The sequence below is a fragment of the Aythya marila genome, assembly GCF_965140915.1.
Source record: "Aythya marila genome assembly, chromosome: Z".
NCBI classification, from domain to species: domain Eukaryota; kingdom Metazoa; phylum Chordata; class Aves; order Anseriformes; family Anatidae; genus Aythya; species Aythya marila.
The window spans coordinates 30,055,846-30,072,303 of record NC_139080.1 but is presented as its reverse complement, the minus strand read 5'-3'; the positions used below and the strand labels follow the sequence as shown (position 1 = coordinate 30,072,303).

Genomic DNA, 16,458 nt, shown 5'->3' with positions numbered 1-16,458 from the left:
TGCATGCTTGGATTTGAGCATACAGAAAGAAGACAAATAAATTAGTTATTCAGATCTTCAACCTCAAAGAAAAACGACAGGAGGACAACAAAGCTAGCAAGTATCAGTAAAATCAGTGAGCCTACCAGAGGGGGTGCCCTGCTAGACCTGCTGTTCAAGAACAGAGAAGGACTGGTGGGAGATGTGGTGGTACAGAGTTTTCTTGGGCAGAGTGACCACAACATGGCCACCATGTTCTCTATTCTTGGTGAAATCAGGAGGGGGGTCAGTAACACTGCCACCCTGGACTTCTGGAGGACAGACTTTGAACTGTTCAGGACACTGGCAGGAGGGTCCCTTGGGAGTCAGTCCTGAAGGACAGAGGCGTCCAGGAAGGCTGGATGCTCTTCAAGAAGGAAATCTTAAAGGCACAGGAGTGGTCTATCCCCACCTGCCATAAGATGAGCTAGCAGTAGAGAAGACTGGCCTGGCTGAACAGGGAACTTTTGCTGTGTGTCTGGGAGAAAAAGAGTTTTAAGTCTGGTGGAAGAAGGGGCAGGCAACTCAGGCAGAGCACAAGGAAGTTGCCAGGATATGAAGAGAAAAAATCCAGAATGCCAAAGCCCAACACAAGCTCAACCTGGCCACTATGGTTAAGGATAACAAAAAACATTTTTATAAATATATTAATGGCAAAAGGAGGGTCAAAGAGACTCTCCATTCTTTACTGGATATGGGGGGAACATAACTACTGAGGATAAAGAAAAGGCTGAGGTTCTTAATGCCTTTTTTTGCATCTCTTTATTAGCCAGACCACTTATCCTTAGAGAACTCAGCCTCCTGACCTGGAAGTCTGGGATGAGGAGCGGAAGAAATCCCCACAGTTCAGATGGAAACAGTTAGAGACCTGCTGTTCCACCTGGACTGTCACAAGTCCATGGGGCCAGATGGGATCCACTCAAGAGTGTTGAAGGAGTTGGTGGATGCGATTGCTGGGATACTTTCCATCATCAGTGGTCATGGTCAACCAGAGATGTCCCGGCTGAATGGAGACTTGCTAATGTGACGCCCATCTATGAAAAGAACTGTAAGGAGGATCTGGGGTACCAGAGGCCTGTCAGCCTGACCTCAGTGCCAGGAAAGGTGACGGCACAGGTCATCTTGAATGCAATCACACACCATATGTGGGACAACAGGGGGATCAGGCCCAGTCAGCATGGGTTCATGAAAAGCAAGTCCTGCCTGACCAATCTCATCTCTTTCTGTGACCTGGTGACCTGGCTGGTGGATGATGGAAAGCCTGTTGACATAGCCTACCAAGACTTCAATAAGACCTTTGATGCAGTCTTCCACAGCATTCCAGAGAAGCTGGCTGCCCATGGCTTGGACAGGCACACTCTTTGCTGGGTTAAAAACTGGCTGGACAGCCAGGCCCAGAGAGTGGTGGTGAATGGAGTGAAATCCAGCTGGCGAACAGTCACCAGTGGTGTTCCCCAGGGGTTGGTGTTGGGGCCCATCCTCTTTAATATCTTTTTATTGATGATTTGGATGAGGGAATTAAGTGCACCCTCAGTAAGTTTGCAGATGACACCAAGTTGAGGGGAAGTGTCGATCTGCTGGAGGGTAGGAAGGCTTCTGCAGAGGGACCTGGCCGATGGAATGACACTCAACATAGCTAAGTACCAGGTCCCACGCTTTGTCTACAGCCCCATGCAGCGCTACAGGCTAGGGGGAGAGTAGCTCAAAAGTTGTGCAGAGGAAAAGGATCTGGGGGTGCTGATTGATGCTCTCCTGAACATGAGCTGGCAGTGTGCCCAGGTGGCCAAGGCACACAGCATCCTCACCTGGATCAGGAATAGTGTAGCCAGCAGGACCCGGGCAATGACCCTGTACTCGGCTCTGGTGAGGCCACACCTCAAGTACTGTGTCCAGTGTTGGGCCGCTCACTACAAGGACATCTAGGCCCTGGGCATTGTCCAGAGAAAGGCTATGAAGCTGGTGAAGAGTCTGGAACACAAGTCATAGAGGGAGCAGATGAGGGAACTGGGGCTCTTTAGTCTGGAGAAGAAGAGGCTCAGGGGAGACCTTATTGCTCTCTACAACTGCCTGAAAGGAAGGTGTGGGGAGCTGGGTGTCAGCCTCTTCCCACAGGTAACTAGTGATAGGACTAGAGGGAATGGGCTCAAGTTGCACCAGGAGAGGCTGAGGTTAGAAATTAAGAGACATTTCTTCATAAAGGGTAGTCAGGCACTGGAAGAGGTTGCCCAGGGAGATGGTAGAGTCACTATCCCTGGGGGTGTTTAAGGAAAGGTTGGACCTGGTACTTGGATACATGGCCTAGTGAGTGATATTGGTAGTAGGGCGATGGTTGGACCAGATGATATTGGAGGTCTTTTCCAACCTTGATGATTCTGTGAGTGAAACAATAGTTAACCAGTGAATCATTCCATTTTCTCCTGTAAGGAATATTTCATGTCAGCAGAATAGAAAATCATGGTCTAAAGCTCAGAAAAATTACAGATCAGAATATACTAGCAGACAAACAAATGCCAAACTGCATTTCTGTTGCCTGTGAATAGTTGGATACTCACTTTCCAGAGCTGACCCCCTTCATGTGATCTGTGTAGATATAAATGTCTGGGAGGAATTTATTCAGGATGCCCCTTGCAGATTCCACCATTCTGTTTGCCATCTGTGGTGACACTCTGACAGAGTACCTACATTTCTGAGCTAAGGAATTGTGATCATGAAAAAAAAAAGACAGAAGTGGTCAAGAGGTCCCAACTTATTATTCCAGAAAACATGTTTTTGTCCTATGCATCCATCCATGAATGTTACTCCATTTTCCTAGCACAGCTGGTATTTAAATAACATAAACTTAGTGCTTTCTACAGTCTTTTTATTGATATATCTTAGCTGAAATGCACACAAGAACAACCTATTATGTATGACTACATAAAAATTTGTCTTAAAGATGCCTTTCAATAATTTTAAATTGCTATTCTATCATCCTGTAGGTTCTTATGATGCAGGAAGTCGTGCATGCTGTTTGTGTCTTACGAAATGATATTGATGGGTGAAGTTTCTCTGAGTTAGCAACAAGAAATCCTTTCTTTCCATTTCCCCTGGGGAGAAATTGGACAGTTGAAATTAAATGTTTTTACCAAAGACAAAATTAAAAAAAAAAAAGCTAAAGGAAAAAACTTTGCCCTCTCCAACTGTTTTGCAGTGCTCTGAAAATATTAAATTTACTGGTTATCCAGTCACTCAGCATTCAAAGATAAATGTTCTGAGGAAGACGAGACTACCACCTTCCTGCACCTGCTTTGTGCCCTTTTGCTCAGGTGCTATTTCAGTGATATTCCCAAAATATTTTCAAACTTGTAAGACATTTCTACTCTCAATTCCATCCCATCTAGTACAGACTCATGCTCTGCATTTAACCAGGTAACATGGCAACACAGGGATCATCTCTCAAACCTACCACCTGGCTGAAGAAAACCTCCTTTTATGAAAGTTTCTATAGTATGCTCTTGTGGAGGAGGTAGACCAGAAGTGTTAAGTTCTTAAGGGCAAAATCAGTAAATAATAATCAGAGAACCAATCTTTCTTCAGTTGCTGCACTCATCATTTTGGGTGAGTATAAAAAACTGCTGCAACACAAGCTCCCCAGCTGTAAGGGAGCAGAATTGTTCAGCTGCATCTTGAAGGGATAAAAACACTTATGTGTCTAAATGTTTTGTTTTCTACTGGCTTGAAGGACCACTTAAAGTCCAAACTGAAATAAGTGGGTCCCTCACCCAGCTTACCAAAAGCAAGCCTTTATCCCTGAGAAAAAATCCAAAAGTCATAGGAAAGTGGAAGTTCGGAAACCTGTAGTTCACATACATCAACCAACTCCAGTAAGTCACCTGGGACCATACTGTGTATTAAAGTGAGGTTACAAAGATGTCACTAATGCCACTACCATTCCTCCCTCCATCACACAGAAACAGAGAATAGAACTACTTACTGAAGATATAAACAGGGCAAAAGAAATACTTTCTTCATTGAAGACCATGAAAACCAACAAGCACACTGAGCTGTCCCCTTTCTTTTTCAACAGCCCATGCACACAGTAAAACTGCATTCAACCAAATGCTGCAGTTAATGACAGAGGTCAAAGTGTACCATTCTTGCATACAATTATGACAGCATACTGTAAAAGGAGGAATAGGCTGCAAGTCTGTGCCTCTGGCAGGAAACCTGCCCCCATTCCTGCTTTCCTTTTGAAGAATCAAAGCCAGACCACATCTGAGATTCTCATAATTGCAAATCAAACTACAAGTTGGACAATGCTCAAGAGAGCTGGAGCTCCTGAATTACAATATTTAGTATACCCTGCTGTGAGGGATTTTTGCTTTCTTCCTATGGTGACAGCAGGTTCATGACATATGGTATAGAAGCAATAAGCAAAAAAAGTGAAGAACAAAAATACATTAAGTAAGTTTTGTGCCCTTTTCTTTATGAGGGAGTAAATCCCTCCCCACTTCTATCTTCCATGACACTTCAGCAGGCAAAGAGCTAACAAACTGCCTTTGGTAAGACAACAGAAAGCTTAGTTCACATGCGTGCAGTGAAGTGTAAACTGAACTCAAATTTAGGTGCCCATCCAACATTCTGCTAGACTCGTTAACAGTCAAGATGCCAAGTATCTGACATATAACAAAACTACATTGTTTATTACTGGATTCACAGACAAAACATATCTATTTTAGTGCTGCTTTGTATATCATAGAAGGTAATTTAACTTTTTTTTTTTTGCTATTGAAAAGGTTGTGAAAGGTGCCGTTCAGTTTTAGATTTATTTACTTGTTCATTGTTGCTTTTTGAACAGTGTTCTGAACACAGTGTTTTTGAGACATGCTGGTGGAATCTAATTTTGTTTTCATTCTGTGGAAAGTCACTGTGTGTTGTCTGCATGTGTACTCTGACACAGGGATGCTCCTGGGGTTTCTAAGCTGGGAGACTTTTCTTTAAAAGCAATTTTTTTTAAAAAAAAAACAAGGTAAGAGAAGGATACGCAGTTCCTCTGATGCGCTTGATTTTGCCTGGGTCTGTGAACTGAATAGGCTGCAAGACCTTTCTCACTGGGCAAGCAAACAGTATCTCTCCACCCCCTTTGGGAGGCATTCCTCTCCTGTTGATCTAAAAATAATAATGGAGGAGAAAACAGGTTAGTAAAGAACACAATGTATATACATGCTCAAAAATTATAGCTTTTATTTCACATAAAATAAATTGTTATCATTACAAGTACTATGCGAGTGCAGGTAAGAAAAAGACATCCTAAGAGCAGAAATATTTTTTTTTCCACCAAACCTATAAGCAATAAAAGATTTATTTTTTTGCTCCTCACCTCTCTCATTTCAAGTACAGTAGGCATGGCTTCTCAGTGGAAGAAAAACATACACTAGAAAACACCACCAAGAACTAAGAATCAAACAAACAAAACCCCCCAGCCTTTACTAGGGAGGCAACACTGGCGTACTACTTGTCTCTAATTGCAAATTTGTACCTCACTGCTGAAGAAAGTGTCATTTCTCTGATGCTTGACATGCTTACGTGACACCAAAATGAACTTGTTCCCACAGAAAGGCCTGGCCATCCCAGACTGATCCTACCACCCTAGCCAGTGGTTAGCCCTGTCCCTGGTCATTGGGAACACCTAAAGGGAGAGGATGGAGAGGGCTGTGGGGAACTGAAGACCAGCACTGCTGTAGCTTTGCTGGGGCATGGCCTGATGGTGCCAGCAACATTACCGTGGGGTTCTGTACCACTGGCAGGGTTAGGGGAGGAACTGGGAGGACACAGTAGAGCGTGTAAAGACTGTTAGCGCAAGCAGGGCCTTCATACATTTTAAATGAGCGTTCTTAATTTTGAAAGACTATAATTTCCTCTCTTGATCCTAAAAACCTATTACTCACTCAAATTTATCAAGCCTGTGAAAAGTGTACTCTTTATAGGAAAGAGTATTTACTGTTATTTCCTAAACTGGAAGCAAACAATAATCAACCAAATATGGATCCAGCTCCTCTGCTGGTAAAAAAGACTTGATTATTTCTCACTAGCTCTAAGCATGGGACAAAAACAGGTGGAATGAAAAAAAATTACTTTAAGTGATGAGAAACAAGAAAGCAAAAAGGCTTCTTAATTTGCAAGAATCTCTAGGAAACAAAGAAGGTCACTCATATTTGACATGTTCTCTACTCCTAGCCTTCGCATGTCTTCTACTACTGACCTGTACTCACTGTGTGGCTACCATGCTATTTAACATGTATCAAGAAGGAGACAATTTAATGTGTGATGTGATCAGATATCTGCTAGAGAAAGAGCAGCAAGCGCTGTCCTTCTCTGTATACGGTTACGCTGCCCAAAAGCATACGGTTCCATGAAGCTGTTCGAAGCATCATTTCAACCTGTGCTGGCAAAGAAAGAAATATTTTTTTACCTTGATTTCCAGACCTTCACCATCAATTCCAAACTTTTTCAGTAGGGGTAAAGCTGTGGCCTTAAGGTTATCAACCTACAAAATAAAAAATTTAAAAAGCAGACTCCTTATTGGAAGTTATGTAAGTCAGTAATTTAAAAATCATTGAATTATGAGGTTCCTAACAAGGATGAGGCTTTTCTGTGCTAGGTATTCTAAGGGCAGACACAGGAATGCAGCATAGATATCAGCTACTCAAACTGGCACGAGATCTTACTACTCACTAAATTTGCCACAGCAAACTATGGAGATGGAATTTCCTATTCTGGATTTCTTCCTCAGCCTGATTTTTATTAGGTTTCCGCTAGAACTGCTCATTTGTTTCTCTGAGCAGTTACCAGTTGTTGATGAACAGTTACAAAAAAATGATATTTTTATGACATTGTTAAAGAATTCCTACAGCTAGATCTGTGATGACAGCAAGAACCTTCATATTTTGGAGGAAGCCTTTTGTTTGCCAGGAGAGACTTCATCCTTTTGTCAAGAGCTTCTCTCCGTCTGCTTCTGGGAAACAAAGTAATTCTAGTTGACAAAGGAGAATCTGAAGTGGGTGACAAGTCATCCACATACTCCCTGTGAGCCAGGTGCTCACCAGATCTAGGTCTCAGCAGGATTTTCCTTGCCACTGGTACTCCTGTTTGTTAACTAAGACAACAACTGTCCTTTGTTGTCTTCTTCCTTCTGCTGAAACTTCAGTAGCATTACTGAAGGTGACAAAAATGATTTAGCAGTGCAACAGCACAAGGAATTACACAAAACAAACAGCTTGGGAGAGATAGGACCAGTACAGCATGACCAAAGGGAACTAGAGTCCAGGTGGAGAAGAAAACAGGCAGACGGTAGATGGCACTTTGAGTAGTCAGAAAAAAACCCCACCCTCCTTTCCACAGTTTCAACCAGAATCAATGATCCTTGAATTTCATTCTCTCTGCTTTGCAGACAGTATAAGCCACTGACAAAGTACTAGCACATACCTAGAAACAACCTGTTAGTGCTGAGTTGCTACAAGCGTATGCTACAGTTCTCATTTTTCAAATTCTGCTATCCAATATACTTCACAGACAGGGATTTGGGGTTGCTTTTAACAGTAAGAAGTATCAATATTTTAATGTCTTCATAAAAAAAAAAAGTCAAGAATTTATTTATATAAGAAATATAAGTTACAGCCCCTTACTACCTTAATCCAGCCCCTCAGTATTATTCATTAATCACACATTTGACTTTTAGAACAAAACTCTTCACTAACATGCATATGCACATACATGGACACACAGGAATACCACTGTCAGAACTGCTGAAATTTCAATGTGCTTGTCTGGTTTGCCTAACATTACACACTATTTATCCCCCCTTTTTTTGTTTGTTCTGAAAAAGCACATGCCAGTGAAAAAGTAAAAGCTTCACCACGTGGGATAGGAAACCCCTTCCCCTCCTCCATATCCACTTTTGTGATCCTAGGGACTTAATTCTACCTCTGTAGAAGGCCTATTACGGCAACATTAGGAAGCTGGATCAATTTTGAGCCTGGTTTGTCTGTTTCCAAGAGTTTCAAGACTTGCTGTAGCTTTCAGTCCTCAGACAAGTTCCAGGCATGATACTTACCAGGTACCAGATAGATACACAGTAAGAGACTGTCTCTGTTCCAAATTTGCAGCCTCAGCAGAAAAGGTAACTGGCAGTATTTGAAGCAGTGGAAAAGGCTGTTCTGATCAACAGATGTGTCCAAGTTCATGCAGAAGACGTTAAGTACTTCATTGGAAGTGAAGACAGTAGCAGAACTGAGACCAAAACCCCTTATTTTCTAGACTCATGCCTATCACTCAACCATAAAACCATTTCTCAGTTCACCTTGGAGGGAAGTTACTCCATATTCATAGCAGGCAACACATCATTAACTCTACCATAGCAAAGTCTTCAAACAACTGAGGGCATACCGCACCACAAATGCCAGAAAGCTGCAAGTTGCAAGTCCCATTGCTTGTTGGTGTAAATACAACCCTTTAAGAAAGTCAACAGTGATTAAAAGAAGTCCTCGTAACAGCAAAAAAAATAAATTACTGGTTTGCAGAATCCCTTAACTAGTGCAAAGCTGAAAAAACAACAACCACCACCACAGAAAAGAGACCCAACAGCACATGTTTGTCCCTTTCCTAGGTAGCCAATAGCTGGTCTACATAGCCATTAACACTGCACAGAACAGCATTTATCCCTACCATACAGCACTGCATTTGGTTATAGGGACCTAGACTTAATGCGTGCAGCAGAGTTCAGCAACTTAAAAAAAGAGAACACTGAAGTCTGTTGGAAAAACTTTTTTTTTTTTCTGGAATTTGAGACGACCGCTGAATTTTGATTAACACTGAAATTTATTGCTCCCAAGCCAAACCTTCATATGCTAGTCTCATGCCATCATGAAAATAACTTTGACTGAAAATCCCAAGGCATAGCTGTAAAATGCTTCAGCACTTGCAGGCCCAAACATTAAGAACAGTTATTCTAAAACTAGGTTATCACAGCATTATATTATCTGTCCTAATAAAACATGTAGAGAAAGAAAGGAAACTAAGACAGTGATGAGTTGCACGGCACCTCCATTCACTTCAAAAAGGCACTTAATAGATGCTATTGCAGGGGAAAATGTCTTTGTAAAGAGAAATTATAAACTATGACACCTCTGCATGCCAGTCCCATGCACGACTGGTCCCACAAGCTATTCAGGGTCAGGTCTCACTAGTGGTTGCACAGAAAGACATAATGCATAATGCAAACAGAGGCTTCCAATCAATGGTTCAGGCTAGTGTTCTGAATCCACGTGGAGACCTCTTCCTGACAAACGCAAGCAAAGCATTATTTTATTTTCCTCTCATTTAGGATGCAGAACACAAACACAATATCATCACTACAGTCCAAACTGGCACAAGTGCACATTCCCCTGCATTTCAGAGGCCACAGTATCCCTCCAATTACTGCTTGTACAGTTATCCCTAATGGTGCCAGCTGTGAAAGAGCTTTTCATTGCAACCCACGGGTGGGCTATTAGTGTATGTAAACAAACACATAGTCAATTTATACCCCAGGAACTCTGCCTGACCCATGCCTCACTGAACTCAGCTGAAGGTTTTCTTTCCACTAGCCATCCTTTAGAAACAGCCACTCTTGCCTGGTCCACTTCTGCTCCCTGCAGCAGGAGATCTACTGTGATCCCTGTCTGTCCTCCCAACCAGAGGGTGCCTGGCAAAAAGCAAGCTCAAGCTCACAGCACAGCAATTGTATCCAGCAGACATTTGAGGCTGTCTTTGCAGATGTAAAAGCTGCAAGCTCAGTGCTGACAGGTTTCAGAATGCCCACTGGGTCAGCCTACTTGCTCACTGCTGCCATGAGGGAGACATTCCACTTCTATGGCTGCCTCTGTGTTCCTGATACTTAGCTTAGGGGTGCTTCCACTCATGCAAGGATATCTCCTGCAGAGTTCACCTGGCCCCAAAATAAAGGTAAGTGTTTAAAAATATTATATGCCTCTTATAAACTAAGCTAAACTTAGAGAAAAAAAAAACAAACAAAAAACGACTTGCAACACATATAAGCAGGTACTTTGCTTATTGTAGCTACTAACTTGAGATGGAGAGGTTTTTACGTGAAGAGTGCCAGGCAAAACTCCCTGAATATTTTAAACTACCCACAAGTATTTACAGTGGCTTTCCTTTCTTTCTTCCCCCTTGGATATTCAAAGTGTGTAGATGGATAGACAAATCTGAGCACCTCTTTTGGGGCATGCATAAAAAAAATTCACCCAGCTGCTAGCCATCTTCTGCTTACATTAGCTGAGCCCCAATAACCACAGCTATGCTTCTACAGCACAATGAGCATAAGATGCAGGGCATTAGCACGCAACCCTGCATTTTACTTACACCTGCTGCAGGCTGAACAGCAGACACACTTTGAGGTACTGCAATTCATCTGCTGTATGGCAACACCACTCCGTGTCTGAGCTTTAGCAGGTGCATGCCCCCTTCAAGCACAAACTGGCTCTGATTCTCACACCTTTTTCAATTAAGATCAGCTAATCTCTGTTGGCCCACGTGTCTGGTGCCTGAAGAGTTAAATTCCCACATCAAGATTCAGCTGCTTAGGTAAGTGTCCAAACATACTTGAAAACAACATTCAGATTGGACTGGTATTCCTCTCTAAATTCTTCAAGGAAAAAAAAAAAGTCTCCCTTGTGGTGAAAAAGATGCAGTCAGCCAAAAAAGACTTCTTTGATTCTTACTGCTTACCATTTCTATGACATTTTTAACAATGGTGGCTGAAAGATTAGAGAGCGTGCTCCCCTTTTATTTTGTTTTTGATTTATTTTTTAAACAGCACTTCAATTATCCTTTGGCTCATGTGGGTGTTTCATAGAGCCACAGGTGAGAGAACACAGTTTTTAAAGTGACAAGATAAATGCAGTTGAAAAGCCCTAAATAATAGCAGGACTCAGAGGCTTGTCTAATATCTGCAATTATATTTAAACAGTTTAAAATGATTACAAATACTGTTAAGTTTTCTGATTACAGTGTTCCCCTCATCTACTCAGAGGAAAATAGGCTCTAGCTGGCATTTGAAAGGTAAAAAAAAAAAAAAAAAAGTGTGCTGTTCTCTAAAAGCTGTTACAAAAAATCAACCAACATAACCCATAACCATTACCTCAGTGTTTTAATCCCATGATCCCCATAGATAATTTTTGTAACAAGACTATTTAAACAAAGGACTGTAAATCATCAGTAACAGGAATCAAGGCAAAACACCCCATAGTTATTTGATCTACTTATGCCATTTAGCTTCTTTCTGAAAAATCAATTACATACAGTATTTTTGCTACTTTCATTTGTTCTTGCCACTTGAATTTAACAGAAAGAAGGCTTCACAGCAGCATAATTACAACTTTATCCAGCATCTATCAGGAGAAGAAGATTCCTTCTCTGTCACACTCAAATTTCATGGACAATTTCTTTTTCTTCTTACAGTAAAGTGAGTGGGTGGGAGAAATAACCCATCTAACTCCTAAGAGAGCGGGAGAAGTAAACCAGTGGAAGGTCCTCACATCACACTTACGGTTTCCAGATGAGATAACAGCAGTACAGAAGCAAAACTCCAAAGGTAGATTACCAAATGCAATTTGGAAAGATCAAAGGGAACAGTTCAGTAGATGTTTGATTCAGAAAGCTTGCTGACAGATGCAGTAATACCAAGTACTTCTTGATGTGAAAGATGACAGAAACACAGCGTACATTTATTTTAGAGATTTCTTCCTAAACTTCATTTAGAAGAAAAAAAAAAATGTTTCTCTGGTACTTAAATTTTATTACTTACTGAAGGATCTACTTGATCATTTGTTACTCCCCTCAGGACAATCTTCAATGGATGTTTCATGAAAGGTGCCAAACAGAGCAAACTTTCCAGGTAGTAGCCAATACTGCGACTGGGGCTGCAGTCATGTTCCAACGAACCTCCGTACAGAAGACCAGGCTGATAATACAAGGTAGTACCTGGGGAGGAGGCCAAAGGGGAATCAAATTAGAGCCCTGTCAGCACACTACCCATTACTGCAGCACTTTGCGACAATGTGAACCAGCACACTGGGGACAGCAGACTTTATAAAAGATGGGCAGCACTTCCACCACACCGCTTCTGCATCAATGTTTAATAAACTGGTTGAGGCAGATGACTGTCCATTTATCTTGCACATCATTTCTCCTCCTTTCCCTTCCTCCCCCCGTATCAAGAACCTCTCAACAACAGCCAAAATGCTGAAACAAGCAACTAGCATCCTCCACAGAAACTAAATCTTCAACAGACTTGAGACATTGCTGTCTCAGCATATCTAGAGGTATGCCATCTGCTTTACTGACCAGCAAACCTTAAAATCCCCTGCAACACAGAGAAGACGAGAACCAGCTGAGATTTCTACATAGGATACTTCTCACTCAAACCAACTCCTCTCTGAGCATGGCTGGGCAAGTAAGAACTTTGCCTTGCACGAAACCCCACCCTGGTTCAGAGACCTTCTACCACTAGGAGATCCTGCATACCAAACAAATATCAGCCTTCAACTTGAGCAATACAGTTTCCTTATTGCACTGCACTGTGGTGGAGCACTGATCTTCTTGTGTGCAACCTATTAGTATAAAGCTTCTCTCCTTGGTTATTACTAATCTACTCAGTCAATGCTATCTAAACACTTATCTGCCAAGCTGTAGCTTTTAATTCAGTGAAGCAAGTGATAAAGCCTGGAAGACTCGAACAGAGGAAGAAGAGAAAAAAAGGTCTCACCTGTTTGGTTTATCTCAATCCTAGAGCCATTGGTCACTTTGTCAATGAGGCGAATAAAACTTGCTTCAAAGTCTGAGGAGAAGAACAAAGAAAGTATTTTAAAGTTACTTAAAATTTACTCCTGAAAACATTAAGAAAGGTCAACACACATTTTCCCTGTAATGACTCCCCCTTGAAGGGGGTAAGGCTACTCTTACTCTTCAACTTGTAGTTTAATTTTACCACATCAGAAAAGGCAGTTCAAATGAGAACAGAGGCATTAATTTGACTCTTAACGCTTACAGATGTCTCAAATCAACTCAGATGCACTTAGACGTGACTACTGGATTATCCACATAGCTCTCCCCTGCACACAGCAAGGGGAGAGCAAGTGACAGAAGTTGGTATGTCTGATCACAGTGGTCTAAAGGATCACTCAAGCCCAGGATAAAGCCTTTGACAATTCACATTTTGCTCACTAAAAAGTCAGTTTTGCATACATGCACAAGTCCTAGCCAACAGGACCCTGCGTAGTTAAGTACCACCAGCTAATCACAACTTCCCATTACCCTCTGCAAAGTCTTAACAAAGCTGTTGCTCATTTGTGAAGTGCTACAGCCACACAGCTGTTCCACAAATGCAGTCGCCATTGGCTATCTGCAGATCTCAGAGTTTTTTATTTCCAAAATTATCAACAACATAAGTAAGACTAGAGAAACGCAAGTCTTCCCATCACATCTCTTTGTCTTAACATGTGCCCTAGTGGAGCTTACTCTGCTAATGACACGGTTTCTCCTGTTTGTGTGTGTCGTGGGTTTATGTGGCAAGGTTTTGGTAGCAGGGGGCCGTAGGGGTGGTTTCTGTGAGAAGGATCTAGAAGCTGCCCCATGTTTGGTAAGGGCCCCATTGTTTTCCAGAGCTGAGCCAATAAACAATGTTGTTTTGTGCCTCTGTGAGAGCATATTTAAGATAGGGAAAAAAAAAAATGCTGTGCGATACAGCAGCTGGGAGAGTGAGAGGAGTGAGGTGCCTTGCAGGCGCCAAGGTCAGTGCAGAAGGAGGGGGAGAGGTGCTCCAGGCACCGGAGCAGAAGTCCCCTGCGGCCTGTGGTGAGGACCATGGTGAAGCAGGATGTCCCCCTGCAGCCCATGGAGTACCACGGTGGAGCAGGGTTCCACGCTGCAGCCCGTGGAGAGGAGACCACGCAGGAGCAGGTGACCTGGCAGGAGCTGCTGCCTGTGGGGGAGCCAGGTTGGAGCAGTTTTCTCCTGAGAGATAGACCCCATGGTACGGACCCATCTCTGGAGCAGTTCTGGAAGAGCTGCTGCCTGTGGGAAGCCCACGCCGGATCAGTTCATCAAGGACTGCATCCCGTGGGTGGGACCCCACAGCACAGGGGACAAGAGTGACCGAGAAGGAGCGGCAGAGAAGAAGTGCTGTAGACTGACCATAACCCCCATTCCCCCGTTCCCCTGCACTGCTCGGGGGGAGGAGGTGGAAGAGGGTAGATGGGGCGAGGAGGGGGGAAGGTGCTTTTGGTTTCTTTCCTTTGTTTCTCACTTCTCTAGCTTGTTAGTAATAAGCAATAAATCTTACTATCTCCCTATGCCGAGTCTGTTTTGCCCGTTACAATAATTATTGCGTGATCTGCTTGTCCTTATCTCAAACTTTGAGCCCTTTTCATCGTATTTTCTCCCCATTCCTCTTTGAGGTGGGGGAGTGAGACAGCAGCCGTGGTGGAGCTCGGCTGCCCGCTCGAGCGGAACCACAACAGTGTGGAATCCTGCTCACAGATGTGGGAAAGAAGAAGCACATATATAAAAAAAAAAAAAAAAAAAAAAAACAGCAATACTCTGATTCTTAGGGATCCCAGGTTGGTATAGACTTGGCACAAAAGACAACAAATTTATGCAGAGTTCAAAAATCAGTTAGTTTTAAGACCAAATGCACCTGCGTAACGGTCAGAAAGTTTTAGTTCTATCACTAAGGAAGTTCTATCTCACTTCTTAGACAATACTCTGATTTTTCTTTCCGTATAAGCTTTTAGGATGCAATGAACATTTAAACAAAAGAGCAACTTGCAGACATTACAGCTTGTTAATATTTGCCTAATACTGTTGATGCACCAGTCACACAACACTCGTTCTGCTTTCTGTTGTGATAATTTCTAAACACAAAGTTTGTATGGCAGCAGTGGGACCTTTTCCAGTGCAAAAACCCATCCTTGTGAACATGTTTCCCTCTTGGAATGCAAACTCATGGAAAAGCTTTCACCACAAATACTCTGGTCATGAAAAGCTGAGAGAAGCACATGTTAAATTACCAATATAGATTAGGGTTTGCTGTTCTTTTTCTGTTATGGCCATACCTTACATGATTCAGTCCATGCTTGGAAAAGCACCTCCTACAAATTTGGCAAAAGCCACAAACTTCAGCACTAAACTTTTTGTGGTAGTAATAAATACTTTGACTCTTAGTATACATTAAGTCAAGTACATATGAACACTTTGACAGCTTTAGGGGACTTTAGGTGTGAACCGAAGCCTGCTCAGGAGGCAGAGCTGCATCAGTGCTGCTCTCATCTGTTCTGAACCTCCCACCTTACCCCAAAATGGACCGAGAGGCGACAGCCAGCCCTCCTGCTGCTGCCACCCTGCGAGCTTGCATCGGGTGTTACCTGTTGGTGATGCCCCGCTCAGTGCAAGCACTGCACCCGCCGTCTGGCTGGCCCCCTCCACCCATAGACACAGCTCCACACGCTCTCAGCACTCACACAAACCGGCGAGCAAAGCCCACACGCAGCTTCTTACACCAACACACACCTCGGCAGTGCCTCTACCTCGCTGCCCACGGCACCGCCCGGGGCATCCAGCGTGGGGGCGACGGGGGTCGGAGCGCAGGTCCCCGAGCAAGGCTTCCCTCGGAGGGATGCACGTGGCTGCAGCCAAGCGCCTGCCCTGCCCTTCCCATCCCTTTCCCTGCCCTTCCCATCCCTTTCCCTTCCCTGTCCCCGCCGCCCTCGGGCACACCCCCCGAAGCCCAGCACCCTGCGGCCACGCAGCCTCACCCCCACCCTCGGCACCCCCCGACGTGTCCCGGGCACCCCCGGCTTTCACCCCCCCGGGGCGCTCCGGGAGAAGCCGGGACCACCCCCCCCGTCCCCCAATCCCCCCGCGCCCTGTCCCGGGGCTCACCGCGGAGCCCGGGGTCCTCCTCCCGGGCGCGGATCTTGCGGATCTTCAGCGGCCGCCCGCTGAGCGTGGCGAGCACCAGGCGCTGCCGCAGGAAGTTGCAGCCCGCGTAGCTGAGGCATTGCGAGGAGGAGGAGGAGGAGAAGGAGGAGGAGGAGCCGCCCGCCATGCCGAGCCCAGCCGGTGCCGGTGCCGGTGCCGGTGCGGGTGCGGGTGCCCGCGGAGCCCGGCGCGCCCACGTGGTTGGGAACAGGAAGCGCGGGGACAGCGGGGAGTCAAAGGGCGAGGGGCGGGGCGGCCGCGGGGCGGTGGCCGCCAGGGGGCGGTTTTGGGGCGGGGCGAAACCCCCTCAGCCCCCTGCCCCGCCCCGCTGCTGCCTTAATTAATTGGGGGTCGCTGCGTCGAGTAATTGGGGTTCGGATCGACCGGCCCCTGTGGGGGTGCCTCAGGTCCCCGGTGAAATGCGGT

General features: G+C 44.4%; 1 protein-coding gene across 3 annotated transcripts in view; it reads right to left on the bottom strand.

Moving 5' to 3' along the window:
* The window catches only part of RCL1 (RNA terminal phosphate cyclase like 1), a 34,722-nt gene extending 18,492 nt beyond the window's left edge, over positions 1-16,230 (bottom strand). For all 3 annotated transcript variants that reach the window (XR_014319331.1, XM_082783016.1, XM_082783015.1), the window contains exons 1-6: positions 15,994-16,230; positions 12,821-12,892; positions 11,861-12,036; positions 6,470-6,544; positions 5,042-5,166; positions 2,571-2,696 (exon numbers count right to left, since the gene is read on the bottom strand). Coding sequence is in view for 2 of the 3 variants with exons in the window: in XM_082783016.1 (XP_082639142.1) it covers positions 2,571-2,696; positions 5,042-5,166; positions 6,470-6,544; positions 11,861-12,036; positions 12,821-12,892; positions 15,994-16,159 (740 nt within the window). In the remaining variant the exon portion in view is untranslated. The remainder of the gene's footprint in view (positions 1-2,570; positions 2,697-5,041; positions 5,167-6,469; positions 6,545-11,860; positions 12,037-12,820; positions 12,893-15,993) is intronic.
* Between the last annotated feature and the right edge of the window lie 228 nt (positions 16,231-16,458).